Source organism: Xyrauchen texanus, chromosome 1, assembly GCF_025860055.1.
Source record: "Xyrauchen texanus isolate HMW12.3.18 chromosome 1, RBS_HiC_50CHRs, whole genome shotgun sequence".
NCBI classification, from domain to species: Eukaryota; Metazoa; Chordata; class Actinopteri; order Cypriniformes; family Catostomidae; genus Xyrauchen; species Xyrauchen texanus.
This window is the reverse complement of record NC_068276.1, coordinates 46,001,181-46,027,859: the sequence shown is the minus strand read 5'-3', so window position 1 is coordinate 46,027,859 and position 26,679 is coordinate 46,001,181. Positions and strand designations below refer to the sequence as shown.

Below are 26,679 nucleotides of genomic sequence, written 5' to 3'. Positions count from 1 at the left end.
AAAATAATAATAATTATTACAGTGCAGCCATCAGAATACAAGAGTTTATATTTCCGACTTTCTCATAAAGCCTAGCATATAAACGTTAAGACATTTCTTATTCAAACACAACATCAGTCAGCGCTCTTCGGCGTCTTTTATGAGATTTGTGTTATGCGCACGCAGGCGCAGGCAGAGCATCACACACACACACACGCGCGCGCGCGCTCTCTCTCTCTCTCTCTCTCTCTCTCTCTCTCTCTCTCTCTCTCTCTCTGTCTTTGCTGTGCGATTATCAGAGCACTCGCAGCAGAGAGAGAGAAAGAGGGAGACGCGGAGGAGAGGAGCAGCCCCACCGATTCTCAAACGAGAGAGAGAGGCAGCGTCTTGAGCGCGAGCTGGGCGGGGAAATAACTGCGGTACTCAGTAATTACTTTATTGCCGAATTGCAACAATTTATCGGCAGCACAACTTCCGTCCGTATAACACAAAAATGTCATCGTCGGGAAAAGACAACAGCTCTCAACATGCGAATTACGTGGGACCGTATCGCCTGGAAAAGACGCTCGGCAAAGGACAGACAGGTTTGTCCTTTTGTGTGCTTGAGATTGAGATGATGTTGTGATTTCACAACCGCTGCTCAAAACACTTACTTGATGCCAAAACATGATGTTTATGTTTTTTTTTGCTGACATGTCACAGTGTAGAGAGGTGGGACAATTGTGCTGTGGTTTCTCGCAGATTAAGAAGCTTAGCCTACTTTTCTGACCATACAGCGAAATTAGTAAGAACCTTATCAGGTTTTTAAAGTGTGGAATAAAGAGGGAAACGTATGTATTTTCAACCTAAAACGAGAACTTGTTCTTTGCACATGACAGTTTGGCTTTGCTGGTCCGCTTGGCTTCAGTCTAATGCCCTTAATCCCGATTTGTCAGACAACGGGATGTGGTTGCATGTCCCACAGCTGAATCTGTTTGCCTCCTACATGAGTTTGAAATGAATCTTTGACATCAGGGTACAGGTTGCTCTCAGATGCTGCTGATGCTGGGACAGTTTTGGTGCATCCCCAGTGCACCATGTGTTCTGATTCCCTCTGCAGTCTTTTGGTGCTGAAATATAGTGCTGAAGTTGGAGATAGACGATTTGTATTTTCAGGTGTTGTGTAGCAGTTTCTGAATTAAATTCCTGCATAAATTACCTGTTAATATTTTTTAGCATATGTTAGCAGTTTAAAAGTTAATGGATTGTAATGAGCACATTGCTTACAGTCCTGAGGAAACAAATAGCAGTAGACACATTAACATATGAGTATACGGAGTGATATGGATATCTACAAGAACATCTGATGTTGTACCCAAGACTAAAAAGACAGTATGATGGAGGGTGAAGCATTGAGTTCATAGCTGAGGGAAGCCCATCCAGTCCTGATGCTTGAAAGACTTGAAAGACTGTCATAATTTGACAAACTGTAATTATCCATTATCACCAATGTTTGTATAGTTTAAATGAAGACACAAGGATTGGCGAAACGTTTTTCACTCATTAATGGTTAGAAATTTCTTGAATGTTGTTGGCTTCCTTTTCATGTTGCCATTTTGTTTAGAGTATGAGAGAATTATTGATCTGGGATACATTTTTGTGCTCCATGTTCTGTGGCTAGTGGCTTTTTTAGGGTGGTATATCTCTGTAGATATATCCATGTCCAGATGTAATATCAGAGTCCAGAAGTGCCTACAGTGATTTGAGGAACATGAAGGAGTATCAACTCAAACTTCCATGTTCCCATGTCTCTCATAAGGAACAGCCTATAGGGCTGCACTCTTTACAGGAATAACGACCAATTGCAGATACTCTTTAAAATGTAGAACGTTGATATAAAAAAAAAAAATTGTAAAGACCCAATAAAATAAAAATTGTTTTGTGGCTTTTGGTCCATGTCTGTTAGCTTTGAGGCGAATGATAAACTTGTATACCAGAAGTATGCATATGTAGATATGAGCGCTTGGCCAATGCATTGCCAGCGCATGGTCCAGTTGAACATTCTTAGTGTGCGTTCTTGCAACCTCAGTCCTGAAGGGAGTAATAGCATTACCTTCAATTTATTTGTAAATATATTTCTTTATTATATATTTGAACTTAAAAATGTAAAGGTAGCCAGCTGGTAAGTGATAGCAGTGCAGAGTGTAAACCTCACTCTCTTGGGCTCTCGCAACCGAGGCTAGAGGCCATGACTTCTTATAGCCCCCTTGTTAGCCCATCTGGCTCCAATGCCGGGGATCGGCAGTTCGAATCCTGCTCTGGGCAGGTCGAGTAGGATTGGTGACACTGGTGCCGTGACCCGGATGGGAGGGAGTTTTAGGGGGTGGGTTTAATGGTAGCCAGCTGATGTGTGATAGCAGTGCAGTCTGTAAACCTCACTCTCCTGGCCTTAAGAGATGCACTAGCAACAGAGGCTAGAGGCCATGGCTTTTATAGCCTCCTTGCTAGATCCCATGCCAGGGATCGCCGGTTCGAATCCCATGCGGGCCAGGTCGAGTAGGACCGGTGACACATGCTCAGCAATTTTCTCTTCAAACTGTTGCTCTGCCATGACAATAGTTGATTTGAAAGAGAAAGCTCACCATAGAAGAGAAAAGTTCACATTATTGCTATCCGCTATAGCACCCCTTGTTGGCAGTGTTGAAAATGCAATGCGGTCTTGCGATGTGTAATGAATTGTGGTCTGAGACATGAAGCTTCTGCATTTGCATACTTGCACTCATACTCAAGTTAGCAATAATAAGTACAATACTAAAAACAAATTATGGTTCATGTTTGTGATGTTCACTAAAGGCTATTGCTTAATTAAGGAACAAGCCATTTAACATGTCCCATCCCAAATTCCTGTATCAATAGGGAATACATCAACACAGAAAAGTAAACTGGACTCATCAAGCCATTTTATGGGGTCTTTAAAGAAATCAGCAGAAAAGATTGTCAAGTAAGTTGCTATATGCAAGCAGGGGTATAGAAATGTGTTTATGTTCTCTAATATAATTTCATTATATACCGTATTCACTGTAAAATAAATACATGCAGAAGAGAGTGCTAACACTGTTAATTTGTGTATAGAATGGTCTGTCAGCAATTAAACGACTGGCACATCTTCTTAAAATAAATCCTCCTGCAGTTAGAAGAGAAGGCTGCTTCTGACTGGTTAGCCGAGGGTATTCCTGCTCATTCTGCCGGCGTTGGCATGGCTGCTGAGAGAACGCTGCACAATAAATGCTGCTTCCCAGTGCTGCCAATGCAGAGAAGAGCCCATATGTCATGAGAGAGGCTCACACAGAGAAAGAGGAGCTTGGGGGAGGGGTGCGGATGGATGGGAAGGGGGGTGGGATTGGGGATGGGGGAGAAAGAGTTTTCAGTGCTAAAGCGGGACCCCCATGGGAAACAGTAAAAAGGACGCTCTAGTTTAATTTACCCCTCCCACAATTTCCCAAATCAAAATGGATGTACGTGCCTGTAGTTTTGCCTTCCCTGTTTCTTTGTGATTGTTTAGCCATCACGTGTAGTGTCCTTACTGCTACAGTCAGTTGAAAGTAGGCAAAGGAAGATTACAGGAGATCACAGGGTGAGACGGATAGGACTGTCTACCATAAGTGGTCTTTTCAAGCAGTACAACTCTGAAAAACAATAACATTACAACAATACCTGCTTTGAGGATGATGCAGTTTCTTGCCGGGAGCTCTGTTATATTGTTTCATCTTATTTTTTCTTTAAGGTTCTATATTCTCAGTCTACTCATTTGCCCACATCTCCACTTTATTCTTCCCCCTTTCCCCTTCTCTTACTCAGTCAGGGTTTCCCCAGAGGAGGCCCGTTAATGAAGCAGTGGAGTTCCTGAATCACACACACTGTCATTGCCAAAAACAGAGCCTGCTCACTGGGTCAGGGCTAGACGGCATGTATGGGCAGGCTCCATGCAGAGTGGTGTTAGACCCCCAGGCCTCCATTGCACATCCAGCATGGTTTCCTTGAAACTCCAGCTCTAACGTACATCATTGGTGGAGTCAATGTTGCTGTGCTGGGCTAATCAGGATGCTCAAACAAGCAGCAAAGTTTTGATTGCGCCACAGTGTTTACAGTTTTTGGGGGAATTAACCTACGAATGGAGACCTTTTGCTGCACTGAAGTCATGCTCATTGTAACAAGGTTAAAATTGGAAAGGAGGAGGAGGGAACCATCTGAACGGTCAAAATAATATTTCATGAAACAAAAAGACACACAACATAAATGCATACGGCAGCTTGCCGGTTCCCAGACATGCCGTCACCTGGTCCTCGATCACTCCTCCACCCTCTGGCAGACGACAGCTGCTCCTCCTCAGGCGGACTGGAGCAAGTCCTCTGACCCCTGGTGGATGGAGGCCCCTCTGCGGCTCCACCGCTCCAGACGTTAGGCAGCAGCGACTCCGTGTATGACTTTCTTTTATCTGCTGAACTCAAATGAAGATTTTTAGAAGAATTTGCAATTGAAAGGGTGTCAAAATTTTAAAGCTACTAAAATCACCTAAGTCAGCAGAAAAGTAATCCATAAGACTCCAGTGGTTAAATCTATATCTCCAAAAGTGATATGATAGGTGTGAGTGAGAAACAGATAATTTTTATGATTAATAATATAAAATAAAATATTAAATGATTAATTTATACATTCTTCTTATTGTGTTTTTGTAATCCACATTCTTCATGCTTATCTTCTACATTGCACGGAGAAGAATTTCATGCAAAGAACATAAATATTGATCTGTTTCTCACCCACACCTATCATATCACTTCTGAAAATATGGATTAAAACACTGGAGTCATATTGATTACTTTTATGATGTATTTATGTGCTTTTTGGACCATCTACATTTTGGCAACCATTCAGTTGCATTGTATGGACCTACAGAGCTGATATATTATTCTAATATAATATCTAATAAATCCTAATTTGGGTTCTACAGTAGAAAGAAAGTAATACACATATGGGATGGCATGAGGGTAAATGATGAGATAATTTTCATTTTTGACTGAACTATCCCTTTAACAGTTGCTGTTATATTTTCTGCCCCCTACTGATTGAGACTTGTAGAAGCATATATGTGGTGCATTACTTAAATTGCTCAGACAATGGGAAAATTCCTTATTATGGTCCGGGGATGAAACATTTTGTTATTTTTTTTTTACACATCATTTTTTGTATAATTAATCCCACTGAATTAAATCAACAGCCCTAATAAAAATGGACTCTACCTGTGTTGTGCAATTGATTTCCTTGACTGATTGAGAGAACCATTGTTAAAAGTAACACAGTTAGGAGTGGAAAATTCAATTATACTCTACATCACCACAAAGAATGTGTTGTGTTTTAGCCTGAAATGTCAGCTTTTTACTGTCTTGCTGGGCTGACTTTGTGAACAATTTGTCAGTCTGTTTTGGTCTGAGGGGGTTGCAATCTTCCAGACATATTCTAGCCTTCAGTTGGCTCTCATTTGGTGAGTGCCGGATAGCAGTGGTTGGTTGTCATGGCTGCGCCCCCTTCCCACAAGCCTTTTCTCACAATGGGCATGGTTTCCATCTTGGAGATCAGAGACCGACAGCAACAGTCCTTAGGCCCCCTCTTTCCCACTCTTCATTTATGTAGATTACATTCACTGTAAGATGCACACAGATGAATCTATAGAGGACTATATGGTATTTACGTCATATGTGAGATATTAATTTACTGAAAAATTTTATGTAGAGTTGATTCCACTGATGGGCTCTTATGTGCATTTCTCATGCACAGCTGTAATTAACTGGTGCGGTTCTGTTGCTTGTTGACTAGCAATTACATATATGTATTAGTTGTTTCTTTATTGCTCATTATTCCTCCTTTATTATCTTCAAAATATTTGCTGAATCCCCATGAACCTGAGGAACATATAAGAGAGATTCCATGCATTTTCACAGTGAGAAATTGCAATTTAGAATCGGTGGTAGTGTTGTTTTGGATTATTATGTTTTGTTTAATGGGGTTTTGTACTTGCATATGAAGACACGCAACAAGTACTCTCTAACTAGGTTGTAATGAAGAAACCTGCATTTCATTAGCCCACTAATGACCACTCAATCTAGGCAGAGCCGGTGGGGTAACCTGGCAGATTTTGGATAGGGCTTGGCGATAAAACGATATCGATATATATCTCGATAAAGAAAATCCACGATAAGCTTTTGAGGAATGTTCAATATTTACTACGTGTCGCTAAAACACAAGCAGTTCGGCTTTCTCAGGCTGCGTTTCCACAGGGGCGGCCGAAATCCACTTTAAAGCGCTAACAGCGCTAAGAGAGAGCTTGCTCCGCACCGCTGCCAATCCTACGATCCACCTTGCGAGCATGACGCTCGGCTTTCATAGGAATTAATTGAAAAGGCTCTCAGCTTCGCTCACAACGCACCATTTGTAATGTAGGGTCAGACTGGATGAACTTGCTAATGCTAGCTGCCTTGCTAATGATTAGGCTACATCGTACACTGGATTGATTCCATCTGCACCACAAGACTTCATGACAACGGTTGCACCCTCTCATCGTCTCTAGTGAAGAGCGCAACAGAACAACAGTGATGTGGACAACAGCTCTGATCTTTCTGCGCTGTAATCTTGAATATTGTTCTCTAGCACCAAACATACATAATGTCTGCCCTGTCCCGCTCTGCACACGTTGCCTCTTTTCCCTGCATGTGTGAAGACATGAAGCGCCGCAAGAGTTAAAGTGGTTTCAAAGCACCTTTTAGACCATAACGTGATTAATCAGCATATTACGAGCCTTTAATAATAAACAAATAGATTTCTGTTCTAATTTTGTGAAAATTAATTAGATGTCTGGAATGGATAAGGAAAGACAGACTAGTCTCTCACTTTAATGAAAAATCTACAACCCTGAACCCACATTCAGCATCATTCCACAGTCACAAGGGCTTCTATGCCCCATACTTGGATATTTGAATCTAAAGAAATATCAAAAATAATATTCTAATATAATATATTTACATTTTAATGTAAAAATATTCCTACAAATACTGGACTGCTGTCACTATTCTTCAGAACAAACAGATGATCTTTTAACATTCATTTTCAATTGATAAACTATAAAATACTTTAATATTTTGGTAAAAGATCCCCTTGACCCCACTGCTTTGGCCATCTTTGGACCCCCTGTGCAGTTTTGTAGAGACTATTTTGACTGTTTAGAATAAATGTTTTCTTCTTTTCTTCCATCAACATTGAAATAAAAAAAGAAAGTGCGATGTGTAAATGTATATCATGATAAATATCGATATCGAACAATATGAAAAAGATTATCGTGATAACAATTTTGGCAATATCGCCCAGCCCTAATTTAGCATAATACACGTAATATAATGATCTTGGGCTGGATTTAAGAGTTAATAACTACAACCTCAATTCTGAAAAAGTTGGGAAAGTATGAAAAATGCTAATAAAAACAAAAGAAGTGATTTGAAAATTATATTCACCCTTTGCTGTATTGAAAGCACTACAACTACACATTATATGATGTTTAACCTTGTGAATTCTATAGTTTTTTTGAAAATGTACAGTTATTTCAAATCAGATGAGTGCAACACGCTCCAAAAAATGTTCAGACAGCAAGACAGGGGCAATTTAAGACTTATAAAAATTTGACGAGTTGAAATAACAAGGTGATGTGAATAAACAGGTGAGGCAATTGGGTCATCGTACTGTATACTAGATATAAGGAGCCTCCAAAAACAGCCTAGTCCTTAAAGAGCAAGGATTGTTCAAGACTTGTCAAAAGATGCTTAAGCAAATAATCAAGCATTTTGAGAACAATGTTCCCCAAAGACAAATTGGAAGGATTTTGGGCATTTCACCTTCTACAATGCACAATATAGTTAAAATATTAAAGGAATATGGTCAAATCTTGGTGCATAAAGGGCAAGATGAACGCCACATTTGAATGTGCGTGATCTCTGATGCCGCAGACGTCACTGTCTTAAAAAAACATTGTTCATCTGTAATGATATCATGAACATGGGCTTGGGATATTTTTAGTAAACCTTTATTAGTCAACAACGCTCTCCACTGCATCCAAAGATGCAAGTTAAGACTTTACTATGCAAAGCAGAAGCCATACATCAACACTGTCCAGAAGCACTGCCGACTTCTCTGGGGTCAGTCTCATCTTAGGTGGAAAGTAGAACAGTGGAACTGTGTTTTTTGGTCTGAAGAGTCCAAAAAAGTTTTTGAAAATCACAGCCGTTGTGTTATCCAGGCCAAAGAGGAAAAGGACCATCCAAGCTGTTATTAGCATCACTAAAAGCCAGTGTCTGTATGGGCCAGAGGTGTGTCAGTGCCCATGTCATGGGCAACTCGCACATCTGTGAGAACATCGTGAATGCAGACAGATATGTAAACATTTTGGAGCAACATATACTGCCATCCAGCACCATCTTTTTCAATGACGTCCCTGCATTTTCCAGCAGTACAACTTCAAACCACATACTGCCCAGATTACAAGTGGGTGCTAGATTGGACTGCCTGAAGTACTGACCTGTCTCCAATTGAGAATGTGTGTTGCATTATTAGGCACACCATATGGCAATGAAGACCCCACACAATTGTGCATCTAAAGACCTGCATTATGGATGAATGGGGAAAAATTCAAACTTGAAACAAGTAACAAACTTGTGTCATCAGTGCCCAAATGCTTAATAAGTGTTATTTGAAGAAATTGCGATGTTTCACAGTGGTAAACACTCGACTGTCTCAACTTTGGAGCGTGTTACAATTATTTTTTGAAATTTAAAAATACTGTACATAAAAAAAAAAATAAAAAAAAATTCTGTTTTTGTTTTTATTAGAATTTTTCATACTGCCCCAACTATTTCAGAATAGGGGTTGTAGGTTGATAGTTTTAAGAGTGCACTTTTGAATTAAAGCCTTTTACATATTCAAGTAGAAGCTAGTCTTTTCTATTTTGGTGGGTATTTGTGCTGCAATTAAGCTGTTTTGTTTGTGGAACCTGTATTAGCCATCATATGGTGCTGTACGTTGCATTGTCTATGTTGTTTTGGTGGTTCCCCTCACCCTCCCTCACTGCAGAATTGCTCCCCAGTGCCTGATGATGCCGTGAATCCTTTTATTAGAGAGACGCAGCAGAGAACTTAAATTCTACCATGTTTATTTCTTTATTTCCATCGCACCATGCCTGTCTGCACTGAGTTCTACGGTTGCTGTCTTACCACAAATGCCATGTGTGGTATCTGCTCTTTACACAACCTATGGAGACTTTAGTTTGAGTCAGTCCTAAGATTCGAGTCACAGAACCCACTTAAATAGTTCTGCACTGTCATGATGTGCGACTTGCCATGTTAAAGGGATAGTACACCCAAGAATGAAAATGTTGTCATCCTTTACTCACCCTCATGCTAATCCAAAAAGCCTCAATCACAAAGTGAATGGTGGCTGAGACTAACACACTGCCTAACATTGAATTAATTTTCATTTTTGGGTGGACTATCCCTTTAAAGACTGTCAGATATCCTGAAATGCTACTTGTAGATTTACAAAGACACAGGGGCTCAAACAGTGGGCACAGCTCAACAGATGGACTAATTCTGGGTTTAATTGAGATAGACATTTAGCCTGTAGCCCATGTAAATGCTCTTGTGCTTATGTGCAAATTTAAGCCAAAACAGACACTGCAAGTGCAGACTAAGAGGCGAAGCATTAACAGTACATGAAGCGAGTGAAAGAGGGAGGGAATAGGGGTGAAAAAGTGACAGGTGGCGACATAGATAGGGAAGGAGAGAGAAGTAAGAAAGACAAAATAAGAGTGGAACAGAGTATAGACAACCTGAAAGAGAGTGATTAAAAAGAGCAAGAGTTATAGAGTGGTTGAGATAAAGTATAGGTGTAGAAAAAGAAAATGTTTAGAGTTACAAAGGTTTTGTAACTGCAGAACTTGATGAAAACAACACAAAGTTAATGTGTACTCAACCAGAACATGTCCGACTCACATAATTACAAGTAATTGATGGCTTAACAAACAATATAATGACAAAGCACACTGAAATGAAAAATTATAATATGAGACTGCATTATAATACAAATGTATTCATTCTTATTATTCTTTGTGTGTTTCTGCTTTTGTACTTATACTGTATGAATAAGATGAGGTGTCATGCGATTTTGTATGCATGATTGATTGGTAAAGAACCCAGAGGGGCTGAATATCCTGTCCAGATGGTGGGGTTTGGACAAGCTGTGTCATTAGTCAGGTGGTTGCTGATGCTTGGTGGCCCCTTTATTCAGAACTGAAAGGCTATGGCTCTCTTTTACTTAGTTAAGAGTCAAATAGAGGGGAATATTTACAGGTGAAAATGAAGGGGGTTTGAGGGGATGAGAGTATGTTCACCCAGCCCATTTGCAAATCATCCTTACACAAAGCACTAATACTGTGGCACTGGCACTGTGGTAACACTACGCTTTTCCAACCAATCACTGCTCGAGCACTAAAACCCAGCAATAGAATAATGGCTACACACATTTTTCTCCCTCAGTCTAAGACAAGTTGAGGGTTTCTATGGAAACCGGGGGAGGCTCCATGCAATTTTATACATATGTTTTCTGGATGACTGTGCTACATGGTTCCTCAGTCTTGCTTGGAGTGTCCAGCTATTGATTATATCTTCTCTGCCTGAGCTATTAGAATGTGAATTACGATTTCCCCCATCTCTTAATGTGTGATGAATATTGTCTTTCAAGGCCAAATGTTAGCTAGGATCTTGTCTGATTTTATCTGTGAGCTCTAAATTTCACACAATGGGACTTTGTGAATGGCCAAAGGTTCCTGTTTAACTGAACTCTTTGAGTTTAATGGGTCTGTGTTATTTCAATGTGTCCTTTTAAGTCTACAATGGTTGGGTGACCTGAAGGTCTTGCCTATAAAGCGTGCTGACTCTTTCATATCTACTGTAAGTGGTATTGTGAGAATTTTTTATTAAAACAAGATGTCAATCATGTCAACCAATATGTCAGTAGTTACAATCTTCACATAATCTGTCAGTCACTGTCAGAGATTTTGAAACAACTTGCAGATAATCAGCTTGTACATTGGAGAAATGGCCAACCTAGTCTCATAGAATGAACTTTACTATAACTACATTTTTGCAAACTGACATTTACGTGATGCGTTCTGTTTCGTTACAGTTTTCTGATGAAATTAACACTAGAGGCACTATAACAACTGTGCATTTTAATCACTTTCACACAAATCACATCTACAACAGATGATTATGACTTTCTAAACACTTATTTTTCACATTTATTCACACTATTACTCAGACTATTACTCACTGCTATGATATGATATCAAAACACTTTAACTGTAGCGCACTTATTGAAAAACGAAACATTTTAACATTTGTATTACAGACTCACCTACATTTACAAAGTCTGCAGTTTGATACCAGTCAAGCATGCAAGCTGACATGTGAGACGAGAGTGTCATAGAAGCTACACAAGATGACTTTGCTGCTTCCGAAAATGTGCTTTTCATTTCTCATTTTGTTTTTGGACATTAGCGGTTAGGTTTAGGCATTGGTTAAGGGTAAGAATGTCTGTTTTCTATCCACTAACTATTGGTTAGGTTAAGAAGGTACGTTTCACTCCATCTAATATTCACCTTAAAAACCTGGTCTGATTAAGACACAATTTCACTCACTTTTGGCGCCCCTGCTGGAAATTTCACTGGGAAACTGCAGACAAATGTGTAAAAAGGCACGTATAGTTTTTCAAATATGTTGCCACAGTCACGTAATATTCATGACACCAGGCTGGAAATAACAGGTTATTCATAATTATTTGATTGAACATAAATAGACCAAAATAACAGACTATTGTTATTAAGGTGGCTTTTAAAGCATTGATGAAATTTAAGTAAATTAATGATGAAAGTGTATTCAGTGATTAACTTCATCAAAACAAATCAGAAATCAGAACAAAAGCTGATTATTATGATTATTTTATAAGCTGATAGCGAAGAGATATTTTCCTCTCCCACTTTTTTGTTTTTGTTTTTTTTGTTCCCTTGCCCTATAGGGATCTATCAAACCTGCGGAGTTTAGACACCAAAACCTAATCATTTTCTACCATTATTACAATTTGAATGTTGCTAATAACGAGGTTTGTTTGATATAGGATTAAAAGAGAATTTCTGAGAAGCAGCCAACAAGTTTTCATCTATACAGTGTAGTCAAACTCAATTAATGGCAAGCTTTGTTCACAGCTGACTTAAATAAAGATGAGTTACAAACCGGTAGCTTGAAGAATCACTAGATATGGATTATATCAAGGTAATACTGGGCAATTTGTATTCCTCAAACAGCACTTGATGGAATACTTGTAACTGTTTATATTAGTACATCTCTGCTATGCCCAATGCTTAGCTTGACGAGTCATGTGGTTTTACTGCTTATCTTTTGTTTTAATAATATGATATAATTAAAGTAAGACATATTTGTTAATATTTGTATTAACAAAAATAATAAGCTGGTTTTTGAATACACTTAGCTAGCATTTGCTACTATTGGATTATATTTACATGTAAAATGTAACATTAAGTGTTGCCAAATATAATTTATTGTAATCATATGGATTTATTTGTGCAAATGTCAAAAATTAATCAGCAGTTTTCATTTCAAGAAGCCCTGCTCCTGTAGTGACTGTCTGTGTTGTTAATGACATCAGGTGACCAGCCCCTCATCTCCATATGACCTGCACACTGCCAATGTGAGGTCTCGCTAACTAGATCACTTTGTCAACATAAATCATTGTTATTGATATCGCCTGGCACATCAGACCAGCAGGGCATACGGTTCAGAGACTGTCTTTTTTGTCTTATTTATCCCCATTAGAAAATGCAATAATCTTTCCTTGGCATAATTTGGAATCCACCCACGTACTGCTGTATCACATACACCGAGGAACTTGGTCATTCTGCGTCTGTTAAAATATGTTTAAAAACAAATCTACACGAGATAGCAGTGCTCTGCCTCAGGCTGGGGTTGTGATCTTTTCACAATGTCAAGACCCTCACACCCCACAGAATACACACAGATGGCCTGCAACTGCTCGTGTGTGTCTGCGTGTGTGCGCTTGTGTGAGAAGCATGTGTGATTCTCTGCAGCTTTTAGACCCAGTACATGCTTCTGATCAAGTGGCATAATCAGATTAGTGAGAAGAAGAGAGAGTGAACAGACATTATTTTCACTTTGACTGCAATGATGAAAGGTAGTGCCACAGGCACATTGAAAGAGAGAGAAAATTTGGTAGCAAGCAATTCCAGTGTGTGTGTGTGTGTGTGTGTGTGTGTGTGTGTGTGTATGTGTGTGTACTGTGGTCCTTCTAATTTAGTTGTGCTCTGGACTGAGGCGACTCAAGGAGTGAGGCTGCGTTACTGCATTACAGCGCACAGCAACTGTTGCCACACGTGTCTTCGTGGAGATGGTGTGGCACACATACTGAGCACATCTGGCCTGAGCAAGTGCTGCCTGGTTCAGCATGGCAACAGCATCACACAGTCCTGCAGACCGTCACAAGGAGGGGTCAGGGCCTGGTCTGTGCTGTGCTGAGATTTTACTCCTCAAACTTAATGGAGATTTTGTGGCCCTTTTACATTAAATTTGGACTGAACTGAACTAAAAGTCTAGCTTTTGGTGTTGTCAACATTTACTCATCTGTCATCCTTATACTGAATGACTTTCTTTCTTCTGTGAAACACAAAGGGAGATTTTAGGCAGATTGTAGCCTAGGGTTGCATCGTTATACCAATTTCACGGTATACCATGGTTTGAAAATTGACTATCATACCATGTACATTTGCTTATTTACGGTATTGAGAAAGAAATGCAACCGGACGGAGAATCTCACATGCGCTTGCGCATCTCCTTTCCTCCTTGTCTGCCTGTCTGACTCGCCAACTTGCGTCACACACACAGACACACGCAGCGGAGAAAATGTCAGTGTGAGTTAAAGCAGTGTTTCTCAACTGGTTTATTCGGACTGGGTCGCGGACAGCAGGGAAAGAGCAATGCCATGGTTCTCCCATTGATGATATTTCAGCGGCCGCCCAAGTGATGGACTATTTAGGACTGCCAAGGCAGATTTAATGATAATCTCACAAACAGCTAAAGCAGACATGGGCAATTTACAGCTCATATATCATAAAAGCGTTTTTATTTTTCATTGGATATTTCAGTTAACTTGCATTGGGACATAACTCGTCCCCTTTGAACAAACTTAGCGATCTGTAGTGCAATATTCTGCTCAAGGAAAAGTATTATACGGCTACTCTGTGTCCATTCTTGAGGCTGCTTGTGATGTTTGGTGCTACTAATTTTGCAGGTAAACCTTCTCAGTGATAAATATTAAAGTAGATCTCGGCATCATTGACACACGGAGAGGTAATCATTGACATGCAAGCAAAAGCAAGCCAGAGACAAATATGTATATGTATTTATTATTTGTACAATTTAGAAATGTTGAAGTCCCTTCGCTCCTGTATGTTAATCTAAATCATGCAGTATTCATTTATCATAGTCATGCAGTCTGTGTTATTCAGTTGTGTGCTGAAAGTCAAACGTTGACATCAACAACAAACAAAATGTCACTTCATGCATGTCTTTGTACTGGAAAACTATGCAACATAAAAGGAAATGCAACCAAGATACATTAAATACAGGTTATGTTTAATCTATGGCAGGTCACTTGATGTCCAATGTAAAATCTGCGTTCTGAAGCAAAACCAGTTGAAAACCAATGAGTTAAAGGGACAGAAAAGAGCAGTCTGGCCTCACTGTCGCACACCTACAGTATATGTTAACTGTTAATAATCATAGGACATTACTTCAAAAGCTCACACAGCTGATGTTATTTTTCATTTAGTAGTTAATTTAGTAGACTTTTTTTTTACACATACTTCAATAAAATAAATGGTTTGAAATTTCAATTATAATAAAGTGTTTGCTCAAAAATAAATACATAAATAAATTAAATAACCCTTCTGTTTTCACTGATAATAGTAATTGTGTAATACCGTGATACTGTGAAACCATGATATTTTCGGAGACGCTTGTCATACCGTGAAAATCTCATACCGTTGCAACCCTATTGTAGTCTCACCATTCACTTTCTTTGCATCTATTTCCATACAATTAAAGTGAATGGTGACTGAGACTAACATTCTACAGAGGCTGTTGTGTTGTTAAATCTTTGGCATGTTGACTTATTCAACCTTGAATGGTTTATTATTCAACTGTAAAATCGATTATGTGGCAGTTTTTTATTACATTGGTGCATAGTGTTTTGTCTGAATCTTATCATCTTGTAGTATTGCTGATATGAAGTTTTAAAGGGGTGCGTCTCTGGCCTGTGCATTATTGCTATTTTCTGTGATTTTATATGAACCTTATTACACATGTGCCATTTCGAGTATGATCTGCTCCTTACATTAGCTACAGATTGCTTTATGAAAGGTATTATTTCCTGCTGTTTGCTTTATGCTGTAGAAGAATAACCATACTTCAGTACATTACACGTGGGCCTCTCCATTCTGCTTTCAGCCCTGTTACTATGGTTACTATGTGCGTGCATTTGGATTTTTATAAGTTTAATGGAGTGGGATTGTCAGTGAATAACAGCAAATAAAATGTCACGTTAATCAGAACAAATAAGTTTAAAATTACTAACATTAACTTGTTGAATATTTAACTTTAATATCCTAATGGAAGCTTTCTTCCCACGGCCACTAAAATTCCGATCAGTATCAGAATTTGGTCATTTTCTGATTATGAATGCATCATGTAAACCAAATTGCCATAACCTGACTAAATCAAGTCAATTTTATTTGTATAGCTCTTTTCACAATAGATGATGTTTCAAAGCAGCTGTATACATGACATTATGCTACAACAGAAAATTTATGAATATAATGCCAATATTAGTTATTTATATTTAGAACTATTAGTGGTTAAAATGAGTAAACGAATTAAGTGTTGTGGGTCAATGATTAAACAAAATGATTTTGTATGAACTGTAAGTTTTATTGTTAAAGGCCTTGAAGTCATCCCAAATGAACTGAGGAAATACATGCAGATGCATTGTCCTTTGATTTTGACCGATGAAGGCTTAAGACAATATTCTATTTCTAGAAATCCAAATAAGACAGCTGCATGTCAATGCCTGTGTTAATCAGAATTCTGTGTAATGTCCTAATTGAAGATACTCTTTCAGAAAATCCATTGTTCATGTATATCTGGGCATGTTCAAATGAAATAATTTGTGAGTGCTATGAGACACAAATTCAAGCTTTTGTAGAAACACATTTTTGGAGCAGAATCTTTTTTTTTTTGTTTTAAACATTTATAGAAATAAACTAAAATCAGTATACAAATGGGTGAATTAGTCTTATAATCACTTACTGTTTGCAATTCATTGTGCTGTTGTCAAGGCCATGAAAGAGAATAAATTAGTTGATTAACATTGCAAAATTACTAAAAATAAATGTAAAGAAATTGCAAGAGTGAGTGTATATAATATTTCTACAAGAGAAATGTGGGAGTGTAATTTGTAATAAGTTTTTCAGTTCATGCTGATAATATGTGTACAGGAATATTCCAATGCATAATATGGACCTTAAAGATTAAGTGTGTTTCTCCTGTCCTAGTTTAATATTCACAGACAACAACACATTCATACAGATTTCCCTGAAAAGTCAAAAAAGCAAGAGAAAAAAAAAAGAAATTAAAGCTCTGTGCTACTATCAAAACATTTGCATTACCTGCTTTTCCATCATCGGGCTGATCCGGGCCAGTTGGCGTGGTTACGGTTACTTTTTATATGAATATAATGTATGAGAATATATTGATGTATTTTTAGTTCCCTGACAAAAAAAGGTGTGTAAAAAAAAAATGTAGGCTACTCTACTTCATTAGAGTGTTTAATTATGAAATCATGAAGATATAATAAACAGAAATTTCAACTTGTTTTAACTAAAATAACATTTTATTTAAGCTGGAAATTACTAAAATGATTTAAGTTACCTTGGCGTGACTAAATAGATAATCGTGAGCTGCCACATAATAAACCCATTCCACCAGCACAGTTGAGTAGGTTTAGCTAACCGTGCCGAGAATGGTTTGTAATCATGCCAAATCAGCTCATGTGGAAATGGTACTCTAACTGTTCCACCCCATCCTCAGAACCGTTTGGCCCATTGGTTGAAAAGCGGCAATTGTTTATTTGAGCATCCCGACCAGTCTGGCCAAGCAACATTGACCCAATCAATGGTGTGAATTTTGGGTGGGGTTTTCTATTTGCCTGACCACTGGATGATGAGAAGAGAGTTCAGAAAAATAAATATTATTGGAATTCTGTTTTTTGATGCAGTGGTACAGAAATTACACACTTTAGCTTTAATCGCAAAACAATGTGCATGTAAACATGGTCAATGATAAATATTTAATGCTACTGATCTTATGTAAGGTATTAGGCTTGGGTAGCTGGCTGAAAGCAGGTCATGTTGCCCCACTGTTTCACTGGCTGACCAGATGAGGGGGTTTGGGGATTAGTCAGGCCCCCCACAGCTGCATTCAGAGCCCTGAGTAGAACAGATGGTCGTCTACGTGTTGAGGCGGTCACCCCTACCACTGCCATAAGACGTGCACAAAGACATCACACACATACTGTAGACAAATACACAAAGTACAGAAGCATCATGACATTGTGACATCATATTATTTACATTATTCATGTTCCATTATATTTAATGATTTGATTGTACATCATTGTGTTCACACTGCTGTGGACCGCGCTGACTTATCAGCGGCTGGTGCACAGAGACACTCAGCAGAAGCTTGGCAGTGTCACTTTGCCTGTGGCTCAACGCCAAGCAGATTCAAGGGCGTGTCACTCCATGCTGGATACAGCCAGGTTGCTGGATAAGGTGAGGTGGCAGACTCACTCAGAGTAGAAGCCACGCTAACACCCTTGGTATGTGAGTTTTCAATGAAGCACCCTGACCTTGGAGTACAAAAAGTTTTTGTGTTATGGCTATATGTAATCAATCATACCTGTTATGTTGACTTTAGAATGATGACTGTTCATGAACATGAAACATAAAACATCATTCATTACAGGCAGAATGATTGTATTTTGTTGTTCAAATAAATCATTAAAAATGACAATGAGGCCTCATTAATTTATTTAAATATGGATGAATGGCATTACTCCATTATTCCATGATTTTCTGTAATGATGATGACATAATGAAAAATTATTAATAATTTCCCTTTGCCAACTTTCATGAATGATCCATGCTTATTTCAGGAATAGCCTGTAGTGTTGAAATTGAACTGGTTGTGTGAATGTTCGTATCTGACCTTGATTGCCGATTGGCCATATTTTCAAAAAATCAAAGGCTATGAGGCAACAGCTAGTGATTATGTAATTTTTTCCTTGCACACATGTTTGGAAGATATCCCAGTTTTCACAAGACCCTAATAGATGTACCCCCACCCCCAGCCCACTACCTCCCTCTTTGTCTTTCTCCGAGTGCTTCCTTTGTGTTTGGATGGAGAGCAAGCCTGCTGGATGGGGGCTATGACTCATAGTAAAGCGGCACTGTATTTTTAGCTCTGATTCACCCCTTGCCATGGTACTTCCTGCGAGGGATATGAAAACCCATGGAGCGCATTTCTTTTCTCTCCATTATCAAGATCATTTAACAGGTGCTAGCCGCACATTTACAGAACATGAGGGGAGTATGGGAATAAATATCAGTGATGCTCAAACCTGGATTTCTTATTACTTTGACCATTTTAGATGCAACTTTATGGGTCATTCCATCTATTTTTACCACTGCGGTTATGAAAAGCTGAAAAAGGAAATAGTTATGACTTTCACTTTTTAGCCCTTTCACATTGGACATCAACATTTCACTGTCATTGTTTCTGAGTGTTTAAACGGCTCTTGTTTTCCCTCTCTCTTTCCCTAATTCCTCCCTGCATTGTTTGGTTAAATTCAGACTTGGATTAAAGCCGATGATCATAGGCTCTGATTGCGGCATGCTGTGCCACCCTCCCTCATCTTCCTTTGTGCTGCCATCTTGCACCTCCCAAAATAGTGTGGAAAATGCTGCGTAAGTAGATTTAGCTAAAAATGGGGCACATTTTATGCATGGATATGCAACGTTCAACACAATCTGGACAATGATGAAGCTGCTGTTTTTGGCCATTAGGAGTTTTTACCACCTGCTGTAGCTCCATTTAGGCCCTTCCCTGTCTATCAGCCCCTGGTGTGAAAGTGGCCCCAATTTAAGTGGATAGAGAACCAGCAGTGCCATTGATGTTTAATTCCCACCTTATGACTGGTCAGCCATAATTTGTTTTGGTGCATTTCCACAAAGCTGTTTTACGCACTTTTGAACATTCTCTACTGTATATGCAAAGTAGAGTATGCTTGAATTGCTCTTATCACAGAAGTAGATATTTCACAAATGATACTAAAAACTAGGCCCTACTCTAACAGAGGAGCCCTTGAAATTCCTCACAATGCATTTTCCATGCCCTTGCAATAGTATGCAATCCCTCGCGGAAATCATAGTTTTACTTTAGTAATATTGTAGTAACCATGACTTCAGTAGGCTAACCATGTTTTTTTTTATTTTTATAAAATACTATTTTATTTTCATATATTTTAAAATAAAAAGTATTTAATTTTCTTAAAATAGTTTTCATTTTCCTGTAATATTACTATGGTTTATACATTTACCTGTATTATTACTATAATAATACACCCCCGATGTTATTCAATGTTATTGTCTGGATTAACTGCTAATGGAACATGGTTGGATTTTAACCCATTTTTCCATGTACATTTTGTTCAATGTGTATGTCTATGTCATACTAGACAGTGTGCAGTTTGTGTTGTGCTGTTGCTGAGATGCTGGTTGTTCTCACAGAAATGTCTCTAGAGTAAAGTCTAGAGTCAAGTCAAGTGGTTTTTATTGTCGTTTCAACCATATACAGTTAGTACAGTACACAGCGAAACGAGACAACGTTCCTCCAGGACCATGGTGCTACATAAAAACAACATAGGACAAACACAGAACCACATGAGACTACACAACTAAATAAAATACCTATATAAAATACCTTTATATACCTATATAAAGTGCACGTGCAAACATGTGCAAAAAGTACGGGACAGTACAAGACATTTTTAACAACGAACAGGACAATAGGCACAGTGAGAGACGGTGCAGCGCCGACCAGTACACAGTAGTGCAAAAAGATGACAGTTTCTAAAAACGTAAACATAACATACTATGAGATAGTGTTCTGTGCACATAGCAGTTATTGAGGTAGCAGACAGTTATAAAGTGACAGTATTTAAAGTGCAACTCAGGACACCTGTGTGTGTGTGTCAAACCAGTCTCTGAGTATTGAGGAGTCTGATGGCTTGGGGGAAGAAGCTGTTACACAGTCTGGCCGTGAGGGCCCAAATGCTTCGGTACCTTTTGCCAGACGGCAGGAGGGTAAAGAGTTTGTGTGAGGGGTGTGTGAGGTTGTCCACAATGCTGGTTGCTTTGCGGATACAGTGTTTTTTGTAAATGTCTTTGATGGAGAGAAGAGAAACCCCGATGATCTTCTCAGCTGTCCTCACTATCCTCTGCAGGGCTTTGCGGTCCGAAACGGTACAAGTCTCAAACCAGGCAGTGATGCAGCTGCTCAGGATGATCTCAATAGTCCCTCTTTTGAATGTAGTGAGGATATGCTTTCCTCAGCCTTCGAAGAAAGTAGAGACGCTACTGGGCTTTCTTGGTGATAGAGCTGGTGTTGAGGGACCAGGTGAGGTTCTCTGCCAGGTGAACACCAAGGAATTTGGTGCTCTTGACGATCTCCACAGAGGAGCCGTCGATGTTCAGCATAGAGTATGCATTTGATAGCATCTAACAGGCTTTAGCCAGGTGTCTGACTTGGGTACATACAGTAGCGAATGCTGAAGCATACAAAGCCTGGCTCAATTTAGCATAGTATTGCACATTTGTTCCTCATAAATAAAGAATATTTTCTGCTTGACTCTCTATACAGCCCTGTTTTTGTTTGATGATTATCTTATGAAAGAATCATTCCAACCTGCTTTCTTCTTTTACGTCTTCCTGCCTCATGGATGTGGATCAAAACCCATCCAAGCAAATGGAAAATAAAATGTAAAAACACTCTTTGAAGCAATGCCTCGAAGAAAAAAGAGGACACGATGCCCCAGAGTGAAGAATGCGAGTTCTTTACAAATGTCATCCATGGTTGTATGTTAACACCTTTGTCAGCATCTATGAAAAATAAAGCATGGTGAATGCATGCAATGGCAGGAATAAGAAGGGAGACTGTCAGGATTCATTGATTTTTAAGAGAGTGAAAAACATCAACAACAAAGTCATTTAGCCCTATGAGAGACAGAGCTAGAGAGAGAGCTGCTTGATCACATGTTTTCTCAGATACAGTATGGGGGATGTTATAGCATTGGCTTAAATACACTTCTAGAGATTGGGAAGTTCTTAAAAACAGAAAAGAAATTAATATACTGCTTTAGAATCTAAAAAGCCATTTTGTCCCTTGCACTAGGGCTAGTCAATTAGAACACACTGAATTGATATATGCCCAATGGGTTGATATAGTGGATTTTGGCTTGGCAGGCGTTTGAAAATCTGAAGACTTGTAATCTTGCCTTGAGGGAGTAGTACATTTTGGAACATTTAAAGCAGTATCTTGATCAGAAGACTTGTGAATATGGATTTTTTTGTGTAGCTTATGGACTTAACCCACTGCTGTCTGTAGCACCATGGAATCAGGAATTCTGATCCTTGTGCAGTCTTAATGTTTTTTGTATCTGCCTCCAGGAACCGTGCTTTCCTTTGTGAATCCCCAAGGTTCATAGATGGAGGTGGTATTGCAGACATCCAGTGAAAGGAAATGTACTAGCATGGCATGCAATTATTTCAACACCACAGTTGCTGTGTTGCATTCATCTGAAATGCATGATGTCATAGTGCTTCTCAATGCTGCATTCCTGTTGGCTTGATACTTCATGCATGTGTAATGATTACAGCAATGCTGGAACAATGGAAGCCTTTTTGTGAAGTGTGATCCCTTATACAGTGTACCATCACTCCCAGTATAATAGCAGTGCTGTTCAAAACCTGTGATGCTCAGCACTCATGCATTGAACTTTGCACACTGAAGAATGTGTGCTGTGTGGGTTGGAGTTGTGAAGCTAGTTGTAGTAGGTTGTTAATGTTGCTTTTGCAATATATCGCCGGTCATATTTTCAGTCTTTCAATCTCACTTACGTTTGTGCCCTGGCAAGCTCACATCAGTTCAGCCACTCTAAACAAAGCATCAAAGTCCTAGCCATAGATGACTGGAGATTAGAGAAAACCCTTGAACACTTGTGTGTGTGTTTTTTTTATCAAATGTGTCTTTCTCCTGTGAGGTCAACAAGATCAGGTGTTTGGGGTCTTGTCTGCTCAGAGCTAGAGTAGAAATAGACATGTCATATTGATGGCTTTGTATATATCTAACATACTCTAAAACAGAGGTACTCAACTGGTTTTGCTTCAGGGCCCGATTTTACATTGGAATTGCATGCCAACACAGTACAACATTTTTTTATTTTACAAAAGTAAACAAAAATTTCCTTAATATCAGACAGTGAACTCTATTAAGATTACCATTAAAAGTGTATGCCCAACAATATGTACAAGTTTGATCATTTTGCAAATGCATAAACAACAATAAGAGGTGTTATTTAACAGCGTAATACATGGAATTAATGGAATGGGCTGTCCATGATGTTAACAGACCTGTCACCCATTTTTGGGTCATGGCCCAAAACTTTACCATAATTTTTTGTTACCTACAGAAATCATTAGCTGCGTTTACATGGACACATTTTTAATCGGAATGAAATCAATCCATGATTCAGAACGTACTGTTTACATGAACGTTACATAAATGATCGGATTGATATGCTTGTTTTTATGCCAAAAGCATCACGTTTTAATTGATCTTGTCACATGCGTACTGTGCACGATTGTTCAGCATTCCCTCGCCGTTTGAACAGGTGCAGTTTAACAATGCGTGTATGAACCCACAATGACCACTGACATTCGCCATTACACAGTCTGAAACTGAAACTTAAAGTGAAACTGGAGTGCGTGGTGTTCGCTATTAAAGTTTATATTTCATAAGTTTATACCTCATTTATATTTTCACAGGAGTTTGTCGCGAGCCTCTTTAGACAGCGCACACATCATATCAGAACACTTGAGACACGGTTCATCTTCACGCGCTCCCACAAGAGCTGACAGGACGGTCACACTAGACTTTGTGCATGTGAGATTATTTCGGACAACACAATGAACTAGGATATGATGTTGCTCGAGAGCTTCTGGTTTTAATAAACAATACATCACAAGTAAAAAAGTAATTGAAAATGTTCAAATATATCATCTACTTACTATCCAGCAACAATAAAAGACATCTAGGATTGAAATATTAGAGGTCATGTTAGAGGTCAGTAACGTGTGACGCTTCTATCTTCTATTGGTCACACTTCTTAGAGTTTAGCATTCCCTCATTGTCATGACGCCATTACTGTGGCAGTTATGAACGTGCACAATGTCCCCTTTTCAGAAAGCAATCCGTTCAATCGTTTACACGGCAATAATTTTCTTCTCGAACGGATTATAAAAGGTTTACACCACCCCTTGCAATCCGAATTAAGTTTACATCGGATTTGGCCAATTCTTTCCGATTGACGTGGTTACATGAGACTTTCTTTATTTGAACTGTGCTAATAGTCCGATCACAAACGGATACTATGTTCCATGTCAACACACCTACTGGCACGCCGATCTATGATAATAGAGTATCTGAAAACAGAATGTTCTTGAAATAGCCATTGCCAGTGGCTTGACAAAGAGAATTTTCCTTGGCTAAGTGTCTTAACATTGATTAACATTTTAAGCCACATTAGATATTATGAGCACTGTATTTGATCCCCACTTGCACAGTCACCCATTCCCAAAAACAATGTCAACTGAGAGCCCATGGGGCCATGCAAACAGGAAATTGCTGAATGCTCTAAAGGAAGTATTTAACACTTTGCCACCCCCCATAAGGCCTGGGACACAATCAGGAACGTTGAAATTACTTTTCTGCTGATGCCTATCCACTCTGTCATGTTGATAAGTAATCTGATATTTTTCTTAATTATTTTACCTTTTTCCATTTTCTTTGCTAAAAGCAGGCACCCATGAAATAATTGCTGGCTAAGTTTTCTTTTTTTTATATCAGATCCTTATCTATGTGTTTTAAGGACTGGGAAAAGAGAATATTAACATTTCATAAAGCTATGCCAAAGGCTGTGTCTTTCAATATTTCGGGTAAGATCTAGGTTATTTGTTGTCAGAATTTTAATGAGGAATTTAGAAAAAAAAAATGTTATTAGATTGAGCCCATAAATATAAAATGTATACAGCACAGTGCATACATTGGCAAGAAAAATATTGGCTTCTGTGTTCATATACTTAATAGTACTGTGATTCTTTCTTTCTTACAATAAAACAAAGCAAAGTGATTCAAATAATTAAATTGAATTTATACCAAAAAAACAAACAAACAAAAAAATCTAAACATTGCCTTTCTGCTATTATGAATCCCCCAACAAGCACATACTCATGAATTGTTATTATTTTGTCAAATGGTGTTACCACAACAGTCTGAATCGGTTCGTGGTTCAGTTCATTCGGACAGCTCACTCACTTGCTGAATCATTTGGAGCTGTTTTTCTCACAGTAAAACAGTAACAGGATACTTGAAATACAGAGAACTAAAATTGCGCTGGATGAAGTGCAATATTCACCATTACACAATTTAATCCAACTTGCATCTTATCGTTTGCCATCACCAGCGATTAAAAAAGCTATGCTTGTGCAGCTTGTGAGCGACACTTTACAGCAGGTAAACACATTTCAACCCCACAAACGGTACATAAAAATATAGTGACCTTACCATGTTTTAACATTACACTTACCATGGTATTACAATGTATTTGAAGCACTTTGGAGTACCATGAAAAATATTTCAGTATATTCAGTAATAAGTTATATTTCAAAGTACTGTTGAATTACCATCTGATTACCATGGAAATGCCACAGTAGGTTATATTTTTGAAAGGACTTTTGAGAAAATTCAATAGTATGCTCTTAATAACTCAAATGCCCATATGATTTGTATACTTTTTTTGGAGATGTTTTTGTTTTCTAATAAACAAGTATTAGACCAAATTGCAGCTGACTGTTGTGTATATTTCATATACATAATATTAAGTATGGTAGCTTAAATGGTGCAAGTCCTTTAAGCCATGTTGCTTGTATTGTATACCATGTAATTAATCTCAAACTGTAGAAGTTGGGTGTACTTTAGATGCTGCCTCTAACATAAAATAATGTGCCTTCATTTCATGGTCGACGTGATGTCACTGGCCTGCTTGAGGAGAGGAAATCTCGGGGCTTGGATCAATAGTGACCCTTCTTGACATTATGCCATGCATGAATTCTGAGCGGACACTTGTGTTTTGATGGAGGTTTGGTTTCAGTGGCTGACTCCCATACCACACTTGTCCAATGCTTCTCTTTTCAAACACAAAAGAAGGCTGGAACTCTCTGCTTTCTACAGAAAAAAATTTATCTTCTACAGAAAGAAATACTAGCAGATTTCAAAATAAACACTGCCCCTTTTGCACTTTCTCCTCTCTGTAGATCTCTGGGAGGACGTTATGGTATGTTTCTACTGTGAATTTTGCTATAACCCCTCCCCTGTACTTTGTCTCCCCAAGCCTGATTCATCTTCTTTACATTTCCAACATAAAGCCTTTCAGAAAGATTTCTATTGAACCACTCCAGTCTGTATGTACAGCAGTGGTGCAAAGGGGGAAAAGTTGCCCTTTTATATTACTGTAAAAAAAATGACTTAATCGACTGAGACTGTTTCTTTTTTGGCTCATGTGCTGCGTTATTTCAATGTGTAGTACAGTGTATATAAAATAGTTAAATATAGCATACTATGTATTCATTTAAAAAGGGATTTTTTTCCCTCTTGTCAGCAGTTTTGCCTGGGTAAGATTATGAAATTTCACTGCTCAGTCTCTATTCAAATTCATTCATGCTCAATTTTGTACTCTCACTGCACCAGAGATTTGGACCTTATCAGTTTCAATTCCATTTATCCCTTTAAATTAGGTTAAAGAGTATGTTTGGTCCTATTGATAGGTTTAGCCAGATTGAAAGTCTGAGAATATGTTTCTCTTATTTTGACATCCAAATATGAGGTAATTTCACATTTCCTGTCATCACTTGAGTAATGGCTCAGCCACGCAACTCCTGTTGAAAAGGATCGCTCATGCTGACTTTAAATTAAAGAACAAGCTGGGTTTTCTGAAGTTTTGGGTGTTTTTTCCCCAGTCTACTCTATGCTGACTAGAATCCAGTCCAGAGCACACTCAAGCGCACATGTCAATGGGGTGTGGGTGACT

The 26,679-nt window shown here is 38.6% G+C and overlaps 1 protein-coding gene across 6 annotated transcripts in view; it reads left to right on the top strand.

The window, feature by feature from the left end:
• The first annotated feature begins 299 nt into the window (after nt 1–299).
• The window catches only part of LOC127660380 (serine/threonine-protein kinase BRSK2-like), a 184,895-nt gene continuing 158,515 nt past the window's right edge, over nt 300–26,679 (top strand). For all 6 annotated transcript variants that reach the window (XM_052150976.1, XM_052150746.1, XM_052150660.1 and 3 more), the window contains exon 1: nt 300–563. In XM_052150976.1, coding sequence (XP_052006936.1) covers nt 473–563 — 91 coding nt within the window. In that variant the 5' untranslated portion in view covers nt 300–472. The remainder of the gene's footprint in view (nt 564–26,679) is intronic.